At 52.4% G+C, this 15,872-nt stretch overlaps 1 protein-coding gene across 1 annotated transcript; it reads left to right on the top strand.

Annotated features, from left to right (window-relative positions):
• Positions 1-783: 783 nt before the first annotated feature.
• On the top strand, positions 784-15,847 carry AARS1 (alanyl-tRNA synthetase 1). Its single transcript, XM_054269605.1, has 21 exons — positions 784-846; positions 2,210-2,418; positions 3,033-3,221; positions 3,820-3,965; positions 4,054-4,245; positions 4,681-4,825; positions 6,077-6,222; positions 6,768-6,876; positions 6,971-7,121; positions 7,498-7,622; positions 8,244-8,388; positions 9,013-9,191; positions 9,675-9,788; positions 10,563-10,769; positions 11,383-11,567; positions 11,977-12,085; positions 12,740-12,853; positions 13,130-13,249; positions 13,718-13,804; positions 15,195-15,308; positions 15,587-15,847. Exons 2-21 carry the CDS (start codon positions 2,275-2,277, stop codon positions 15,770-15,772), a joined length of 2,907 nt encoding a protein of 968 aa, XP_054125580.1. The 5' UTR covers positions 784-846; positions 2,210-2,274; the 3' UTR covers positions 15,773-15,847.
• The last annotated feature ends 25 nt before the right edge of the window (positions 15,848-15,872 follow it).

Here is a 15,872-nt window from a genome sequence, read left to right on the forward strand (position 1 = left end):
CTGAGCTCCACAGCTCCCGGCTCCCTCCATGGCAGCCGGCAGCATCATTGTTGCAAAATGTGCAATGTGTCAGTCAGTGTTATCTTAAGTCAGGCTGTTCTTTGATGTAAAACCTTTGGATACTTTCAAGCCTAATCAGCAGGAAAGGAGAGCTAATCGCTGGAAGAGGCAGCAGCCAGCATCCCTCACTCAAGGACATTCCGAACTAACAAGATTTAGGGATTGCTAACTTGGCAAAATACACAGGTCCGTGCTTCTTAGAGATAAACTATCTTCATTGTAACACTGAAAATCACACCTCCACATCAAAAAGAACCTCCGCACATAAAGACCCTTGCCCTGAGCATGAGTAGAAGTCAGCTGGGGTTATGTGAGTTTTATGGAACATACTGGTCAATCCTAACAGAAGGGCTGTCACTAATCCTGAATTTCTGTGCATAAATAACAGCATGGAAAGTCCGGTGGGGTGTGCTGGATTTGTGGAATACCACCGAGCACGCAGGCTGGGGTAGCTCTGAATCAAACAATGTCTCACTCGATGTGTCATTATCGGTTCCTTGCACACCAGGGACCGAACCCGATTTCTGAAGCTACCTCCCTGCGCCGGCAGGGCCAGCACCCCTAAAATGGCGGCGCCCACTGAGGCTACAGCCCGCCCGCGTCACGTGGCCGCCGTGTCCCGCCATTGCATCAGCCGGGGGCGGGGCGCCGCGCGGATGGGTGGGACTCTGCAGAAGAGTGACAGCCGCCGCAACCAGTGGGAGGTGGTGTCCGGCAGGGGGCGGGGCGGAGCGGCGCTGCGGCGCGGCCGGAGGAGCGCAGCGAGGGGCGGCGGTGGGCGCGCAGGTACGGCCCGAGGGGCCCGGGGAGCTCCGGCTGCTGGGTTTGGCTTCCATGGCCCGGCCGGGACCCGCGGGCACAGGGGAGAGGGGCACGGAGAGGGCAGGGCGGGAGGGTGGCGGTGCGCTGGTCGCGCCCCATGCGGGCCCGCGGGGGGATGCCGGGCGGCGCTGCCGGACACCGCGGTGCCCTCACCGCTCCTCGGGCATTGGAGAGCGGCTGTGTCTGGGCAGAGGCTCTGACAGGGCCTGGGGCCGCTGCTGTGCTTGGTTCTCCCCACCTCGGGTCCTTCCCTCCTGCAGCATCGAGGTTGGACTCGATGATCTCAGAGGAGTTTTCCAGCCCAATTGATTGTGTGCTGTGAGTGCTCCCAGGCCTTGCTCCTGTGGCGAGTTCCCGTCTCTCCGCGCCCAGCAGGCTGCTGGGATCTCGCCTCCCTCCCTGGATCCGCATTGCGCTGAGCTGTCAGGGACAGCCCTGCGTGCCCGTAGGACACGGGCGGTGCTGCCCTCCAGGCTGTCACTTGGCTCTGGTGTGCATGTAGGGATGTGGGTCTCTCAAGGAAGGCTGCCGGGCATCCCTGCAGCTGGCTCTGCTTTGAGCAAGGAGGGTGACAAGGCTGTATTCAGAGATCTTTTTCAAACTGGGCTGTTCTGTGATTTAGTCATTGAATCACAGAAGGGTTTGGATTGGAAGGTACCTTAAAGCCCACCTGATTCTAACACCCCTGCCATAGGCAGGGACACCTTTCACTACACAATGCTGCTCCAAGCCCCATCCAACCTGGCCTTGAACACTTCCAAGGATGGGGAAGCCACATCTTCTGTTGGCAGCCTGTGCCAGGTCTTCACCACCCACGCAGGGAATAATTCCTTCCTAATATCTAACCTAAATCTCTCCTTTTTTGGTGTAAAACTGTTCCCCCTTAAAACTGTCATATCATTGCCTGCCCATGTAAAAAGTTGCTGTCCATCATTTTTATAAGCCCCTTTAAATAGTGGAAAGCCGTAATGATGTCTCCTCACTCTGCATTTAATCCCTTTGAATGCTTGGGTGACTTGGCAGTCCCTCTGTCCCTCGTAAGGCAAACACATCCTATTAAATGTAGTATCCATTTGAGTTTGATACTTTATTACAATGTGTTTTCAAACAACCGGCAACTTGAGGTAGAGCCCAGAAATCAGGGAGTTTGGGAGAGAGGAAATTTCAGCTTAGGCCACCACTATTTGGGGCAGATTGATGGTTGGACAGAAGTGTCAGTGCATACTTAACAATATGAGGAGTCCCTTTCTGGAGTTGGAGAGTATGATCTTGATGTTCCCCTTGAGCTGACAGCGCATCAGAGTTTTGTTTGTTTTCATTTGTTCAGACTGCACCGAGGTTTTGCCACTTTCCTGCCACTTGTTTTGGACAGTGGCAACTTCCAGCTTCCAGATGGAGACCCCGCTCACTGCCAGCCAGATCCGGCAACGGTTCATTGACTTCTTCAGGGAAAACCAGCACACCTATGTGCACTCATCTTCCACAATCCCCCTGGATGACCCCACACTGCTCTTTGCCAATGCTGGTATGAATCAGGTAGGATTCCTACCCTGGCATTGTGGTCCTACGAACATATCCTGTTGGAACCTGTGAAGCTGTTTCTAGAGCTGTTGGGAAAATTGTTCTTTATTCCACCTTCCTTCTGGTCACAGAGAGATGGGTGGTGTGTCCTCTGGAGTCCTCTGTGCTCTCACAAAACTGGCAAGAGCACTGGAACAGGTTCCTATGGTGAGAGCTCTGCCAGTCTCGTTTCCTTGACCCTTGGTACCACAGCAGTCCCGGCACAAATGACTAATGGTGTCTCTGAAGAGTGGTTGAGACTGGAATGCTGCAAGGGCTCTGCTGCAGATCAGCACCCAGTTTTTTATTTTTGACAGCTGGGAATGTGACAGCTTTTAGTCCCTTTTGGAAGGCCTGGGGTTTGGTGGGCTCTAGGAACACCTGTGTGTGTGTGAGTGCTGAGTTCTAGGCAGCCTTCTCATGGACAGGAGCAGCAGGTTTGTTTCTGAAAGTGCTTTGGGTATGTTCAGACTAGTGATATCATGACACTGCCTTGCTGTTACTTGCAACATTTGGAAACAGGTTCTGAGTGCTTTCCTCAGTTTCTCAGCTTTTTTAGCAGTTCACTTGTCCTTTTTCTCTCCTTGCAGTTCAAACCCATCTTCCTCAATACCATCGACCCCTCACACCCGCTCGCTAAGCTGAGCAGAGCCACCAACACTCAGAAGTGCATCCGAGCAGGGGGCAAGCACAACGACTTGGATGATGTGGGCAAAGATGTGTACCACCACACCTTCTTTGAGATGCTGGGGTCCTGGTCCTTTGGGGATTATTTCAAGGTAAAACACTCAGGGTGCAGCTCTGAATCTCTTGCGCAGATTTATGCATCTCTATAAGCTCAGCAGAGCAGTTGCCAAGAGGAAAGAGAATGTGTTGGCAAAGAGGTGCTTGTGGCTCCTTCGGAATAAATGAGCTTGGAAGCTGCCCCAACCCTGCAGAATGATTTGGGATTAATTACTTAAGGTTTACAAAGCTGATTAAATTAACTCTGCTAGTTTGGAGTCTTCAGGTGGAGATTTTGGTGGCTGTCCTGGAGATGTGGGGACTAACATGTGCTATGCAGCTATGACTCACCTTCAAACAGGAGTGGTCATACAATAGTGACTTCCTTTCCCAAGCTTCTTGCTAGTGTAGTGTTTAAAGTCAGAATTAAAAGCATTTTTGGAGGCAGTGAACATGCTAGGCCTTAACTTGGCTGCATCAAGACAGTCATGTGAGATATTTCTTGTGCCCTCTTCACTACATATATTAATTTTTCTTTCTTATATCAAAAGTCAGAAAGTTTTCAGCTGCTGATACATACAGTAGTCAGTACTTTGGATGCTGAAGAGAAGTTGTCTTTGCATTCACTTGCTGACCTCATGTTTCCTTCTGCAGGAACTTGCTTGTAAACTGGCACTGGAACTTCTCACCAAGGAATTTGGCATTCCTGCTGAAAGACTCTATGTCACTTACTTTGGTGGAAATGAGGCTGCAGGACTGCAGCCAGACCTGGAGTGCAAGCAGATCTGGTTGGATTTGGGGTAAGGCCTTTCACTGAGGAAGGTGCATGTTTTGATGAGCAATAGTAATTTATTTGGCTTGGATATTAGGAAAAATTTCTTCTTACAGGCTGGCTGAGGGCAGGATTCTGCCTGGCAATATGAAGGATAATTTCTGGGAAATGGGAGACACCGGCCCCTGTGGCCCTTGCAGCGAGATCCACTATGACCGGATTGGGGACAGAGATGCTTCACACTTGGTCAATCAGGATGACCCCAACGTCCTGGAGATCTGGAACCTGGTGTTCATACAGTTCAATAGGTGAGCCAGATCTGCTTCCAGCTTCCAGGTGAGCCAGGTTGCTCCACCTCAGTTTGGGAGGCTGCTTGGGCTGTGTGTTCTTTCAGCTGCCTGTGGCTTACTCGCCGTTCCCCGTTATCCAGCAGCTGAGCACTTTGTCATGCTCTGTCCCCTTACCCACTGGTACAGAAAGGGTTGGTCACACTGCTTTTGGGACAAACTGAGAATATTTTCTCTGTTTATCTGCCAGGTGTTCAGTAGGGAATAAGTTGCCTACTCTGGGTCTAAGTTCTTGCTTAGGGTCTTGTTAATTGTATTTTATCAAAGTTGTCCTTTGTGTGGCTTATGTATGGGCCTGTGTCACAAATCTGATGGAGCTAAATCTTACAGAGATTGAGAGAAATGGGGTTCCCCCTGCAGAGCCTCCATCCATAACATCTCACCTTTCTTTGGCAGGGAAGCTGATGGGACACTGAAACCCCTTCCTAAGAAAAGTATTGATACTGGGATGGGCCTGGAGAGGCTGGTTTCTGTGCTGCAGAACAAGATGTCCAACTATGACACTGACCTTTTCCTTCCTTACTTTGAAGCCATCCAAAAGGTATGAACTGAAGCCTGACCTAGCTGCATCCATTCCCTGAATTCTTTGGAAGATGTATGGGACTGGTTGGACAGGGTGGTCTGTGCTTTCCCAGCTGCTGTGAGCCCACACATTTGCACTTTGCTAAGGGTAGGAACCCAGACTGGTGCAGTAATTGCTGCCTTGGGCCATGTTTCCAGGGGAAAACAGGACAGTGAGCAGTCCAGCTTCCCCAGTTTTGTGAACTGTCCTGATGGACACTCTATGGTCCTCTCCCAGTGGGAGATACTCTGCAGTCCAACATGGCCAAGTGCCATCTTTTTGCCATGTGCTAGAGAGCACGTGGTACTGCTAAGCCAGAATCAATTTGTCCTTCAGCCTCACACCTGCAACATGCTGATCTGTAAAAAATTCCCTTAGCCAGGAGTTCTTTGCCATAAACCACAACAAGTCACTGTAAGAACCTGTGTGCTGTTCCTGCATTGTCCATTGTCCAGCATGGGTAACGTGGCCCCATGCTGGAAGTTCTGTGTACAGGTCCAAGCCTTTTTTTTTCCTCCATGGAGGAGGCAGAGCTTCCTGACTCTGGATCATGCTGGATAAAATGCAGGGAGAAGAGCCTAGGCTCCTGCTACCTCTAAGGAATGAGGTGCCAAGCTCCAGAGCTGGAATTGGAGAGCTGGTTTTTTTTCAGTGTTAAGTCCACTGGCCAGACAACAGCCCCTGTGTCCTTGTCTGCCTTCCTGCCATGTTCAGGGGGCCTGGGTGGAGGGACTGTGCCCATGGCTGGAGGTTTGCACCATGTGCAAACAGTGCATGGTTACAGCAGTATCTTTCCCTGGGGTATGGATAAAAACATCCTAAAAGAGGAAAGCTGGGAGCATCTCCTGTGTGACAGAAATTGAAAGGTTTCTTGGCTGGGCAGGTTATGCCAGATTGGTGTCCTTGAGCCAATGTGCAAAACAAATTATTTCCCTGTACCCTCCCTCTTCCTCTCTCTTTGGCTCTTAATGATGGGATAAATTGCATTTTCTTGCCTCTGGTTTGGAGAGCTTTCTGCCATTGAGATGTGGGCTGTGGCACCATGCAGAGCCCTCTGTGCCTCCTCTAGGTTCACTGTGTTGCCTCTTTCCAAGAGAAATATTCTCCTGTGGCTGTAGGTGGTGGGGTTGGCTTGGCTTGGCTTGGCTTCTGAGGCCCTCCCCTGTAATTCTGCCATGGTGCCACTGTCAGTAATTGTACCCTCTGCCCACTGCCTTCTCCTCTGCACAGGGCACAGGTGCCAGGCCGTACCTGGGGCAGGTTGGGGCCGAGGATGCTGATGGAATAGACATGGCCTACCGTGTGCTGGCTGACCATGCACGCACCATCACCCTGGCCCTCTCGGACGGGGGCAGGCCTGACAACACTGGCAGAGGGTAAGAAGGAGCTGCTGCATTGTCACCACTCCCATTCTGTTCCCCAAGGTTTCTCTCAAGGCTCTGGGATCTCCTGTGGCTCTGGGATCTCTTTGGATTCGTCATTAAAGCAGTGGGTAGCAGAGTGTTTGCTCAGATATTTGATGCTTGAATGGCTGTAGTAAGGTTCACACCCACATGATGCACAAGTCTGAAGGTTCTTGTGAGCACCATTGCTGCTGTGCCAGCCCCAGATAAGATGACTGTGGGCAGAAAGTCACAAAGCCCAGCTTGGTGCACTGTTGCTGTTGAAAAAGCAAGGAATTTTGGGCTGGGAGGCTGTGCTGCAGGTGCCAGTGGACTCCATAGGCTCACAGTGAGTGTGGATCATGGAGCTGGGGCCTAGCACCTCACCTGTGCCTTGCTGCTGCCATGAGGGAAAACAAGAGGAGAAAGCCCTGTGCTCTTGATCCTGGGAGGGGGTGCTGGTAGGTGGATGCTGTTGGAGCCCCTTAGAACTTGCTCAGGTGTGTAACATTTGCATGGGGGGCTCTGCTGTTCCCTAGGTACGTGCTGAGGCGGATTCTCCGACGGGCTGTGCGCTACTCCCATGAGAAGCTCAATGCCCCCAAGGGGTTCTTTGCTACTCTGGTTGATGTGGTGGTGCAGTCACTGGTAAGTTCTCCTATTCCACTCTATCTGCTTAAGACTTCCTCTGCTGAGGTGTGCAGATCTCCATGCTGAAGGGCTCCTTCTCCTGGGTTTGCAGGGAGATGCCTTTCCTGAGCTGAAGAAGGACCCAGATATGGTGAAGGACATTATCAATGAAGAAGAGGATCAGTTCCTGAAAACACTGAGCAGAGGCCGTCGCATCCTGGACAGGAAGATCCAGAGCCTTGGGGACAGTAAAGTCATTCCTGGTAAGGCTGTGAGTTCTGTCTGGATGCAGCAAAAGGCATTTGTTATCTGGGATTACATAATGACTTAGGGAAGTTAGGAGAAGGGAAAGGGTAGGAAAATTAGAGGTGGTGGAAGATGGTAGGGAGACAAAGTTGCCGTCAGAAGACATCTCTTAGAGCTGAGCTACCCACCTCTTCTCTGGCCTGTGCTCACTTGCTGTGGTTTCTAAGCTGCCCAGACACACATCTCTGTGCTGCCAGGGAGGAGCCTTTGGGATGTTCACATTCTGCAGACCTGTTCACTGTCCTGCCATAGCTAGGAGCTGGTGGGGGGACCAAGGAAGGAAGCAGTGTCTCAGGGAACATGAGAGGTGACTGCTTTGCCCTTTTCCTGCAGGTGACACTGCCTGGCTGCTGTATGACACCTACGGTTTCCCTGCCGATCTCACTGGGCTGATTGCAGAGGAGAAGGGCCTTGTTGTAGACATGGAGGGCTTTGAAGAGGAGCGAAAAAATGCTCAGGTGAGTAACAGCTCCAGGGGAAGCTAGTTTATGAGTGGGCAGGTAGAATTCCATTCCTTGCAGTTTGCAGTCATGATCTCACTGAGTCTGCTCACACCCCATACACCTCATAGTTTTTTCTGTGGGAAAATCCAGGACAATTGCAGTTGCTGTGGATCATGTCTATTCTGTACAGCTGGGGTTGGTTTTGCTCACTAGCAAAGCCTGGAGCCTTGAGCTCAGCCTTCAGACAGAGGTAGTGGAGTGCTGGGAGCACTTCTGCTGTCCTGTTCTGGTTAGGGAAGTTATTCCCTGTCTAAGGCTCAGTATCCAGGCAGGCCTGCACCTTGGGTGCATTTCCCAGTATGTTTGCTGCAGCAGCAGGGAGTGGCATTGACCAGCTGGGTACTTGTCTGGTCCTTACTGGGCTCAGGCCCACTTGGTCTGCATGCTGGAACTGGATGCTCTGAAGCTAGAAAAATTGGCACGCTCCAGGTGCTGGCACACAGCTTCCCAGGGCAGAGCTCTAAATCAGGGAGTGCTGAGGGATGTGAGTGAGATGTGCAGCTAGGCTGGCATGCATTAGTGTTTCTTAAACCTTGGTATTTGGCAGGTCATTTCTCAAACCTTGTTCCTTGGCAGCTCAAATCCCAGGGCAAGGGTGCTGGAGGGGAAGATCTCCTCATGCTGGACATCTATGCCATTGAAGAGCTGAGAGCCCGAGGGCTGGAGGTGACAGATGACTCACCAAAATACAACTATGCTTCAGATCCAAGTGGTACCTATGGTATGAAAAACCTTCTCACAGTCATGTTCTGCTCCTGAACCTTCCCTGGCATGTACCTCTGGGCTCCCCTTTCCTGGGACATGGACCTGGAAGTGGGAGGCTGTGCAAGTGAATAGTCTGCTTGTTACTAATTGAGGAGAGAAAGACAGCAGACTGTTCAGGGGCTACTGTACTGCCATTGCCAAATTAAGGGAATTCCTGTTCCTACAGCTTTATGTCTCCACACTCCTATGTTGGTGTTTCTCAGCTGCTCCTTTGCCAGTGCTGCAGGAGACTGCAGTTTCTGCTTGGCCAGTTGGAGGGTCCTTGGCTTGCTCACTCTGGCTCTTCTGCTAGTTTTTATTTGATGGAGATTCAGGAGGCTGCAGGCTCATAGCCATGTGTGCTGCTGACTTTTGCTGCATAGGTGTGGAAGGCAGTGACAGTCCCTGCCTAGGAGGGCACTAAATGAGATTTCCAACTAGCTGCTGCCTTATTCCTCTCTCCTTATCCCCTGCAGATGTGTGGGGATTTGTGCCATGAGCTCCTGCAATAACTGGGAGGTGTTGCTATAACATTCTGCTCCCATGTGGTGTCTACAAGGTTTTCCTGTTTCACTGACACTGCCTGTCCTCCTGGTGGCAGATTTCGGGAGCCTCGTGGCCACAGTGAAGGCCATCCGCAGGGAGAAGACCTTTGTGGAGGAGGTTTCCACGGGCCAGGAGTGCGGGATAGTGCTGGACAGGACCTGCTTCTACGCCGAGCAGGGGGGGCAGATCTACGACCAGGGCTACATGGTCAAGGATGATGACAGCAGGGAGGATGTGAGTGGGCCTGAGAGCCTTTTGCTAGGCTCAGTCTGACTCGGGGCCTGGGCACAGGGGAGAAGGGGCCAAGCAAGCTCCAGCAATTTCCTGTCCATATCTGATGTCATGCAATGCACAGGGTTCCTTTCTAGGGCTGCAGCATGGCATGGATGTGCTGGGGTTTTGTTCCCCTTGCTCCTTGAGGAGCTCAGTTCTGTGCTATTATCATCAGAATGTGGGTGCCTGTGGTGGTGGTGGTGCTGGGATTGCCAAGCCCAAGGGCAATGCTCTGAAGCTGAGGTGGGGAGCTCTTTCTGTGCCCCATAGCTGTGCCCCACCTTCATTCACTTCTCTGCTTTGCTGTGTGCTGTGCCTGGGGACACTGAGCTTTCTCCAGCACACACACCACTCTAGCTCCTCGCTGGGACCTTTACAGTTGCAGCTCAGACTTCTGCCTGGATGTCTCCCCTGCTCACATGGGGCATTTCCCTCTTTGTACAGAAAACAGAATTCACTGTGAAGAACGTTCAGGTCCGGGGAGGCTACGTGCTGCACATAGGAACTCTGTATGGGAGCTTGAAAGTAGGAGATCAGGTCCACCTGACTATTGATGAGGTGAGTTAAAACATGGTGTAACACATGGGCTTGTCTCTTTTCTCTGGATTTTGTTTCTGAATTTTGGAGGGGGGGGGGGCTGATGTTTGGGTCCTGCCCTCCCTGCATCACACAATCAACCAGTGTCTGGCTGACTCCAAGTCTCTCTTGCTTCACACCTGGCTTCCTCCTACCACAAAGCAGATAATGCCCAGCTAGCTCAGAGCCACTCTTGCTGGGTTTGCTGGTCACAGGCAGAAACACATTTTGGATCATGTGTTTTGGGTCATTTGGGTCATTTTGGGACTTGCAGGGAGAACATGTGTGGTGCTCCACCATGTGGGGACAACAGCAGAGAGCCTGGGCTGTCTGTCCCAGTCCAAACATTGCTCCTGTGGGCTCAGCTTGCTGAGGGAGTGCTGGGTTGAGCACAGTCAGCCTGATGAATTTCCCTTCCCTATAGAGGCAGCATCTTTAGAGGAAGAGGGAAGGCTTCCATCTTGAAGTGCTTTTCCCTGCTGAGGAACAGAAATTAGTTATCTGTGTCCTGATCTGTCCTTGGCCTCTTTCCACACAGACCAAACAAGGGAACTGCCAGGAAAAAAGCCACACACAGATTTGGTGGGTAACTCCTGTAGCTGAAGCTCCAAGGCAGCAAGTGTGATCAGTTGTTTCTGGTGTCCTGAGCTAGTTTAGGATTTAGTTGGAGCAGGGCATTACCCTCCCCTTTGGCTGCTGGAGGAGGTTGTGGCTGTGGGCTGTGGGACCCCATCCAACAGTGGCTTCCTCCCTCAGGCCAGGCGGAGGCCGGTCATGAGCAACCACACGGGCACCCACATCCTGAACTTCGCCCTGCGCTCCGTGCTGGGGGAGGCCGACCAGAGGGGCTCCCTGGTGGCTCCCGACCGCCTGCGCTTCGACTTCACGGCCAAGGGAGCCCTGTCCACACAGGAAATCAAGAAGGTTGAGGGGATTGCCAACCAGATGATCGAGGAGTCAAAGGTGGGTATGGGTGACACGTTGTATGCCTTGAGTCCCTGTTTCGGATGATTTGGGATGCTGGGAGTTTGGCATGCACAGGAGGATTCCGAGCTGCTGGTGCAGTACTGTGCACAGATTGCCATCACCTTAGAGGGTTTTGAGTGGGAAAACTCCATATGGATTGTTTGGTTCATTGGTTTCAAGCCCTCTGTAGGGTTGAGGTGTTCCCATGCCTGCAGTAGTGTCACATCAGCTGCAAGAGCTGGGAAGTTGGGCATAGTAGTTTTGCAGGCCTGGGTGCAAATTGACAACCCAGTGATGTGTGCCCAATGGCAGGAGAGTTGCTCTGTCTGGTGCCAAGTATCAGAGCTGACCCTGAAGGACCCTGGAATCTGTGCTTGGAACCATTTGCATGTGCAGTAACACACAGGGAGTCTGAGCAGGTGGTATGGGGAGTTTTGAAGATGAGACGTCTTTTAATAACTTTGTGATTCTTGTAGCCCAACAAGCCCCATCTCAGGTAAGGCACAACATTTCCAGGATCTTTCAGAGGAAGAAATTCCCTGGGAATGTGGGCCCTCAGTCACAGCTGACATGACTGACTCTTACCTGCATCCCTTTGCTGTCCCTGCAGACTGTGTATGCCAGGGACTGCCCTCTTGCAGAAGCCAAAGCTATCCAAGGACTTCGGGCAGTTTTTGACGAGACCTACCCCGATCCTGTGCGTGTGGTTTCCATTGGCATCCCTGTGGAGGAGCTGCTGGCTGACCCCTCTGGCCCTGGGGGCTCCATCACCTCCATTGAGTTCTGTGGAGGGACGTGAGTACCTGGAGAGGCTGGGGGAGGTCCAGGGTGGCTGAGAGGAGTTTCTGTGGAGCTTGAGCTCCTGTCATGAGCATACACTGGGCAGAGCCAGGGCAGGGATGGAGGGGGTGGTGATGATGTGCCTTTGCATTCCCAGTCCTGAGTCAATCAGTGTTTAAAATTACCTTTTGCAGGCAGGAAACTGCCTGTATTGCCCCTGCCCTCACTCAAGGTCTCTGGCAGTGCAGGTCTTACCACCCTTTCCTTACTCATTTGCTTTCAGCACTGGTTGTTTTTTCTGCCTGTCCCCACACTGCTGCAATTCCCTGGCAGGAAGGGTGTCTTATTTCTTTGCTGATTCTTGCTGAGATGAGAAGTGGACTTCTAACTCTTTCTTGTGGGTCTGTCTGGGTTCTTTACAAAGGCACTTGCAGAACTCCAGCCATGCTGGCCCCTTTGTGATTGTTTCAGAAGAAGCAATTGCTAAAGGCATCCGGAGGATAGTTGCAGTCACCGGGGCTGAAGCTCGGAAGGTAAGGGTAGGCAGGAGAGGTCCTCTGTGAAATTCCACCTATTAACCCTGTGCCAAAGTTCATTTTGTTCAAATTTGCACAGTATCCTCTGAGGGACTCATGGAAAAGGGTGCTGCTGTTGCCAAAGACTGTTCTGGAGACCCTGGCTGTACTACAGTCAGAGCAGGGAAGAGAGAGGGAAGTCTCAGCTGCAGGTGTTGTGGCAGACAAACCTGGTGGGTGTGTGGGATGGCTCCAGGGTTAGCTCAGGTTGCTTTTCAGAGTTGCTGCCAATATAGAGCTCTCAGCAGCTGGCAGGGCCAGCAGGAGAGTGGTGAAGTCTGAGAATCCAGTCCTCTGCTGCAGGAGGCAATGACTTTGGATGTGGGCTGGTGCTCCCTAAAGTGGGAGAAAAGGGTTTCATGGAGGAGATGATTTCTCTTTTGGGGGGATCTTGGCAATCCTGGCAAAGGAAAGAGACCTGGAGCCCATGTGCCAGCATCACACCCTGGTTCTGGTCAGGTGCTGCCTGCTTTGGCCCTGTGGCTTTCCAAGAGTTACTAAGTTCCATCCTGGGGCATTCCAGCATTACTCACCTCTTTGCACTCTGGGGTGACCAAAAGCCCAGTCTGCTCAATCTTCCAGCTTGATTTAACTCAGATTGTATCCTCCTAGGCCCTCAGGAAAGTCGACAGCCTCAGGAAACTGCTGTCAGCCCTGGAGGCCAAGGTGAAGGTCCAGACAGCTCCCAACAAAGATGTGCAGAAGGAGATCACAGATCTCAGTGAGGTGAGGATGGTAGCAGTGCTCTGCCTCCCCAAAGTGAAAGGGACCTTGATTGCCAGAAGTGGGTATTAATGAGGCCTGAGTTCACCTTCCTGATCCTGTCCAACAGCCCTGCATCCCATGGGTGCTGCAGCCAGCACCTGTTTCCTCAGGTCATTGGCACTGGGAGAGGAGTGGAGCTTACTGGGCTCTGCCAGCTGAGGCAGAGTTCATGAGGTGCTGCATCTCTTGCCATGATTACTGTGCCTTTAACCTTCTCTTCCTGCTCCTCTTTTGCAGACTCTGGCCACTGCTGTTATCCCACAATGGCAGAAGGATGAACTGAGAGAGGCTGTTAAAGCACTGAAGAAGGTCATGGATGACCTGGACCGAGCAAGCAAAGCTGACATCCAGAAAAGAGTGAGCTGTGGGCTGGAATGAAGGACAGTGTGGGAGGCCTGTGGGATGCTCCTTTGGGAGCTCTGTTAATGTCCAGGATGGAGGAGAATTGATGTGTGGGAGTGCCCCTCATACTGTTCAGCCTTCCAGCTTCTCCTGCTGCCTCCTGAAGCAGAATTACCTCTGTGCTTGTTCCCTGGGTTGCAGCATGGCAGCCTGTTCCTGCCCTAACAGTGCCCCTGGGTGCTGGCTTCCTCCTGGATCCCAGTGGAGTTTTCTGGAGGAGGAATCATGCACAACATGGTGTCTTGCAGGCCACAGACCTCCTGTCAGAGTACATTCCTCCTGGCTTCATAGTGTGAGGCTGCTCCAGGCTGGGCTGTGGGTGTGTTTGGGCAGCTTGGGGACCTCTGTCCCTGCTCTGCCCAGGTGGTTCTTGTGTCCATACACAGTGTGGATGGTTTAGTGGCTGAACACTGTTGTCCTCAGGTACTGGAGAAGACCAAGCAAGTTATTGAGAGTCATCCTAACCAGCCATGGGTCATCATGGAAATGGAAAATGGAGCCTCTGCAAAGGTACGGGAAAGTCTGATCTGTCCTCAGCAACTTTCCTTCTCTCTGAGGAGAAGCTGGATGGTCTTTCATCACTTGGGGAGGTGGTTCAGTGATACAGAGCTGTCTCTCTTGCCACCTGCCATCCCTGAGAAGGGGGAAGGACCACTGGGATATTCTCTTGTGTCCCACCTCCTGACTGGCACATGGGCTTGCAGGGGTAGTGGGGTTTTGACCACTTGCTGAGTTGCCAGCCATGCTGGTATATTTGGAGCCCAGCAGAAATCCCACTGTGTCCCAGGTAAGACTCATTCTGCAGCAGTCACAACACTGAAATGCACTTAAGGGACTGAGAGCAGCAGCTCTGCTGAGCCATGAAAGTCGTGATGCTTGTGGCCCCTGCAGATCAGCTCCAGGAGTGCTGTCCTGGGCTGGGTGTGGACAGGACCAGGCAGAGCTGCCCCCAGCACTGTCTGCTCAGCTGGGTTAAAGATCTTCCCTGGCCAGGGCTGAATCTCCTCCTTCCCTCCTCCACACATGTTTTTTTCCAAGTGATTTCTGTTGGAATGAATGCTCTGTTGTGTGTGTTGTGTCACAGTGCTGAGCCCAGTAAGTGCCAGGCAGTGGGAGCTGGTTGTGCCTGGGCTTAGACCACTCTGTGCTAATGCTCTGTTAAAATTTCCTCTCTGAGAGTCTTGGAGCTGATCCTGTTCACTCTCTGTGGCCACCAGCATCACCATGATACCCACGCTTCTGCTCCCAGTGGGTGCTGTTGCAGCATTTTCCCTGGCAGAAGGGTGCATCCCATGGGATGGCAGTGCTGGCAGCCCAGGGAGCTGTGTGTTCCCAATCCACCCAGAGCAGCACTGCTTTGCTCACCAGAGAACCCACTCCTGGGGCTCTGTGCTGCATCATGCTGTCTGTGTGAGTGAGGGATGATGGTCTCCTTGAGAATAATAGAATGTGTGGCAGTCTCCCTGGTTCTTCCCTGCCTGCTGTGTCTGATAACTCTTGCAGGCTCTTCATGCTGTGTTTGAGTACTCTTGACTCCCTTTGGAACAGCTGTTCCCTTCTGCTGGGAGGAGCTTTTTCCCCTCCAGCCAGTACACTCAGGCAAAGGTTTATTCTGGGGCTGATTTTGCCAATTGCTGTATACCTCAAGGTGGGGAAATAAAAGCATCTTCTCCTTCCTGCGTTGGGGTACACAGGCAGGGTTTATGTCCCCTGCCAAGGCTTTTACACTGCCAGGAATGTGAAGATGGCTGATGTTTGGGAGAAGGAGTGTTGCAGAGTGCTGCTGGCTGGTTTAATGCAATTCCTGATCCCTGAGGTCTCTGTGGGTGCTGTTGGGGCTGGAGCTGGGCTGGGTGCAAGTGCAGGGAGGCAGTCATATAATGATTTTGTTCTCTTGCAGGCCCTGAATGAATCTCTGAAGCTGTTCAAGACTAATTCCCCCCAGACTGCTGCTATGCTCTTTGCTGTGGATACCGAAGCTGGCAGGATCACCTGCCTGTGTCAAGTACCCCAGGTAATGCCAAGACTGTGTGGCTGCCTTTCCCTGAGCGTCCATGGAGGAACTGCAGCCTCCAGGCAGGAACTATCTAACATTACACAGCCAGAACTGATTGGGGTTTGGCAAGAGCCACAGCCTTTATGGTTGGGCTTATTGTCAGGCTGCAGAAGTGAGGGAAGAGGGGTTATGCTCTGCAGATAGGGAAGGGGAAGAGTCAGGACTTCATGGGGTGGTAGGCACGGGGTGGGGCACTTGCTAGCAGTGCTGACCGCTGGGTTTCTCTTCCTGCCCAGGAGACTGCAAATAAGGGCCTGAAGGCCAGCCAGTGGGTGCAGGAAGTGTCTGGCTTGATGGACGGCAAAGGAGGTGGAAAGGACATCTCTGCACAGGCAACAGGCAAGAACGTGGGCTGCCTGCAGGAAGCCCTGAAACTGGCCACGGACTTTGCCAGGCTCCGCCTGGGGGAACTGAAGAACTGACTGAGCGGGGAACCCCGGTCCCTTTGTCTCCCTCTCTGTCCGCTGCGCAGCTTTGCTGTAATAAAGGCTCCCTGCCCCGCGCTGTGCTCCCCGGCTCTGG

This window comes from Melozone crissalis, unplaced genomic scaffold, assembly GCF_028551555.1.
Source record: "Melozone crissalis strain CALT ecotype California unplaced genomic scaffold, PUWL_Pcris_2 ptg000007l_1, whole genome shotgun sequence".
Lineage (NCBI taxonomy): Eukaryota > Metazoa > Chordata > Aves > Passeriformes > Passerellidae > Melozone > Melozone crissalis.

Excerpts from the sequence above, each read along its gene's own strand:
- AARS1 (XM_054269605.1), top strand. The coding sequence starts at position 2,275 with ATGGAGACCCCGCTCACTGCCAGCCAGATCCGGCAACGGTTCATTGAC. Across the intron at positions 6,223-6,767 it reads CCTGACAACACTGGCAGAGG|GTACGTGCTGAGGCGGATTC; the intron begins GTAAGAAGGAGC and ends GCTGTTCCCTAG. Across the intron at positions 12,086-12,739 it reads CCGGGGCTGAAGCTCGGAAG|GCCCTCAGGAAAGTCGACAG; the intron begins GTAAGGGTAGGC and ends GTATCCTCCTAG.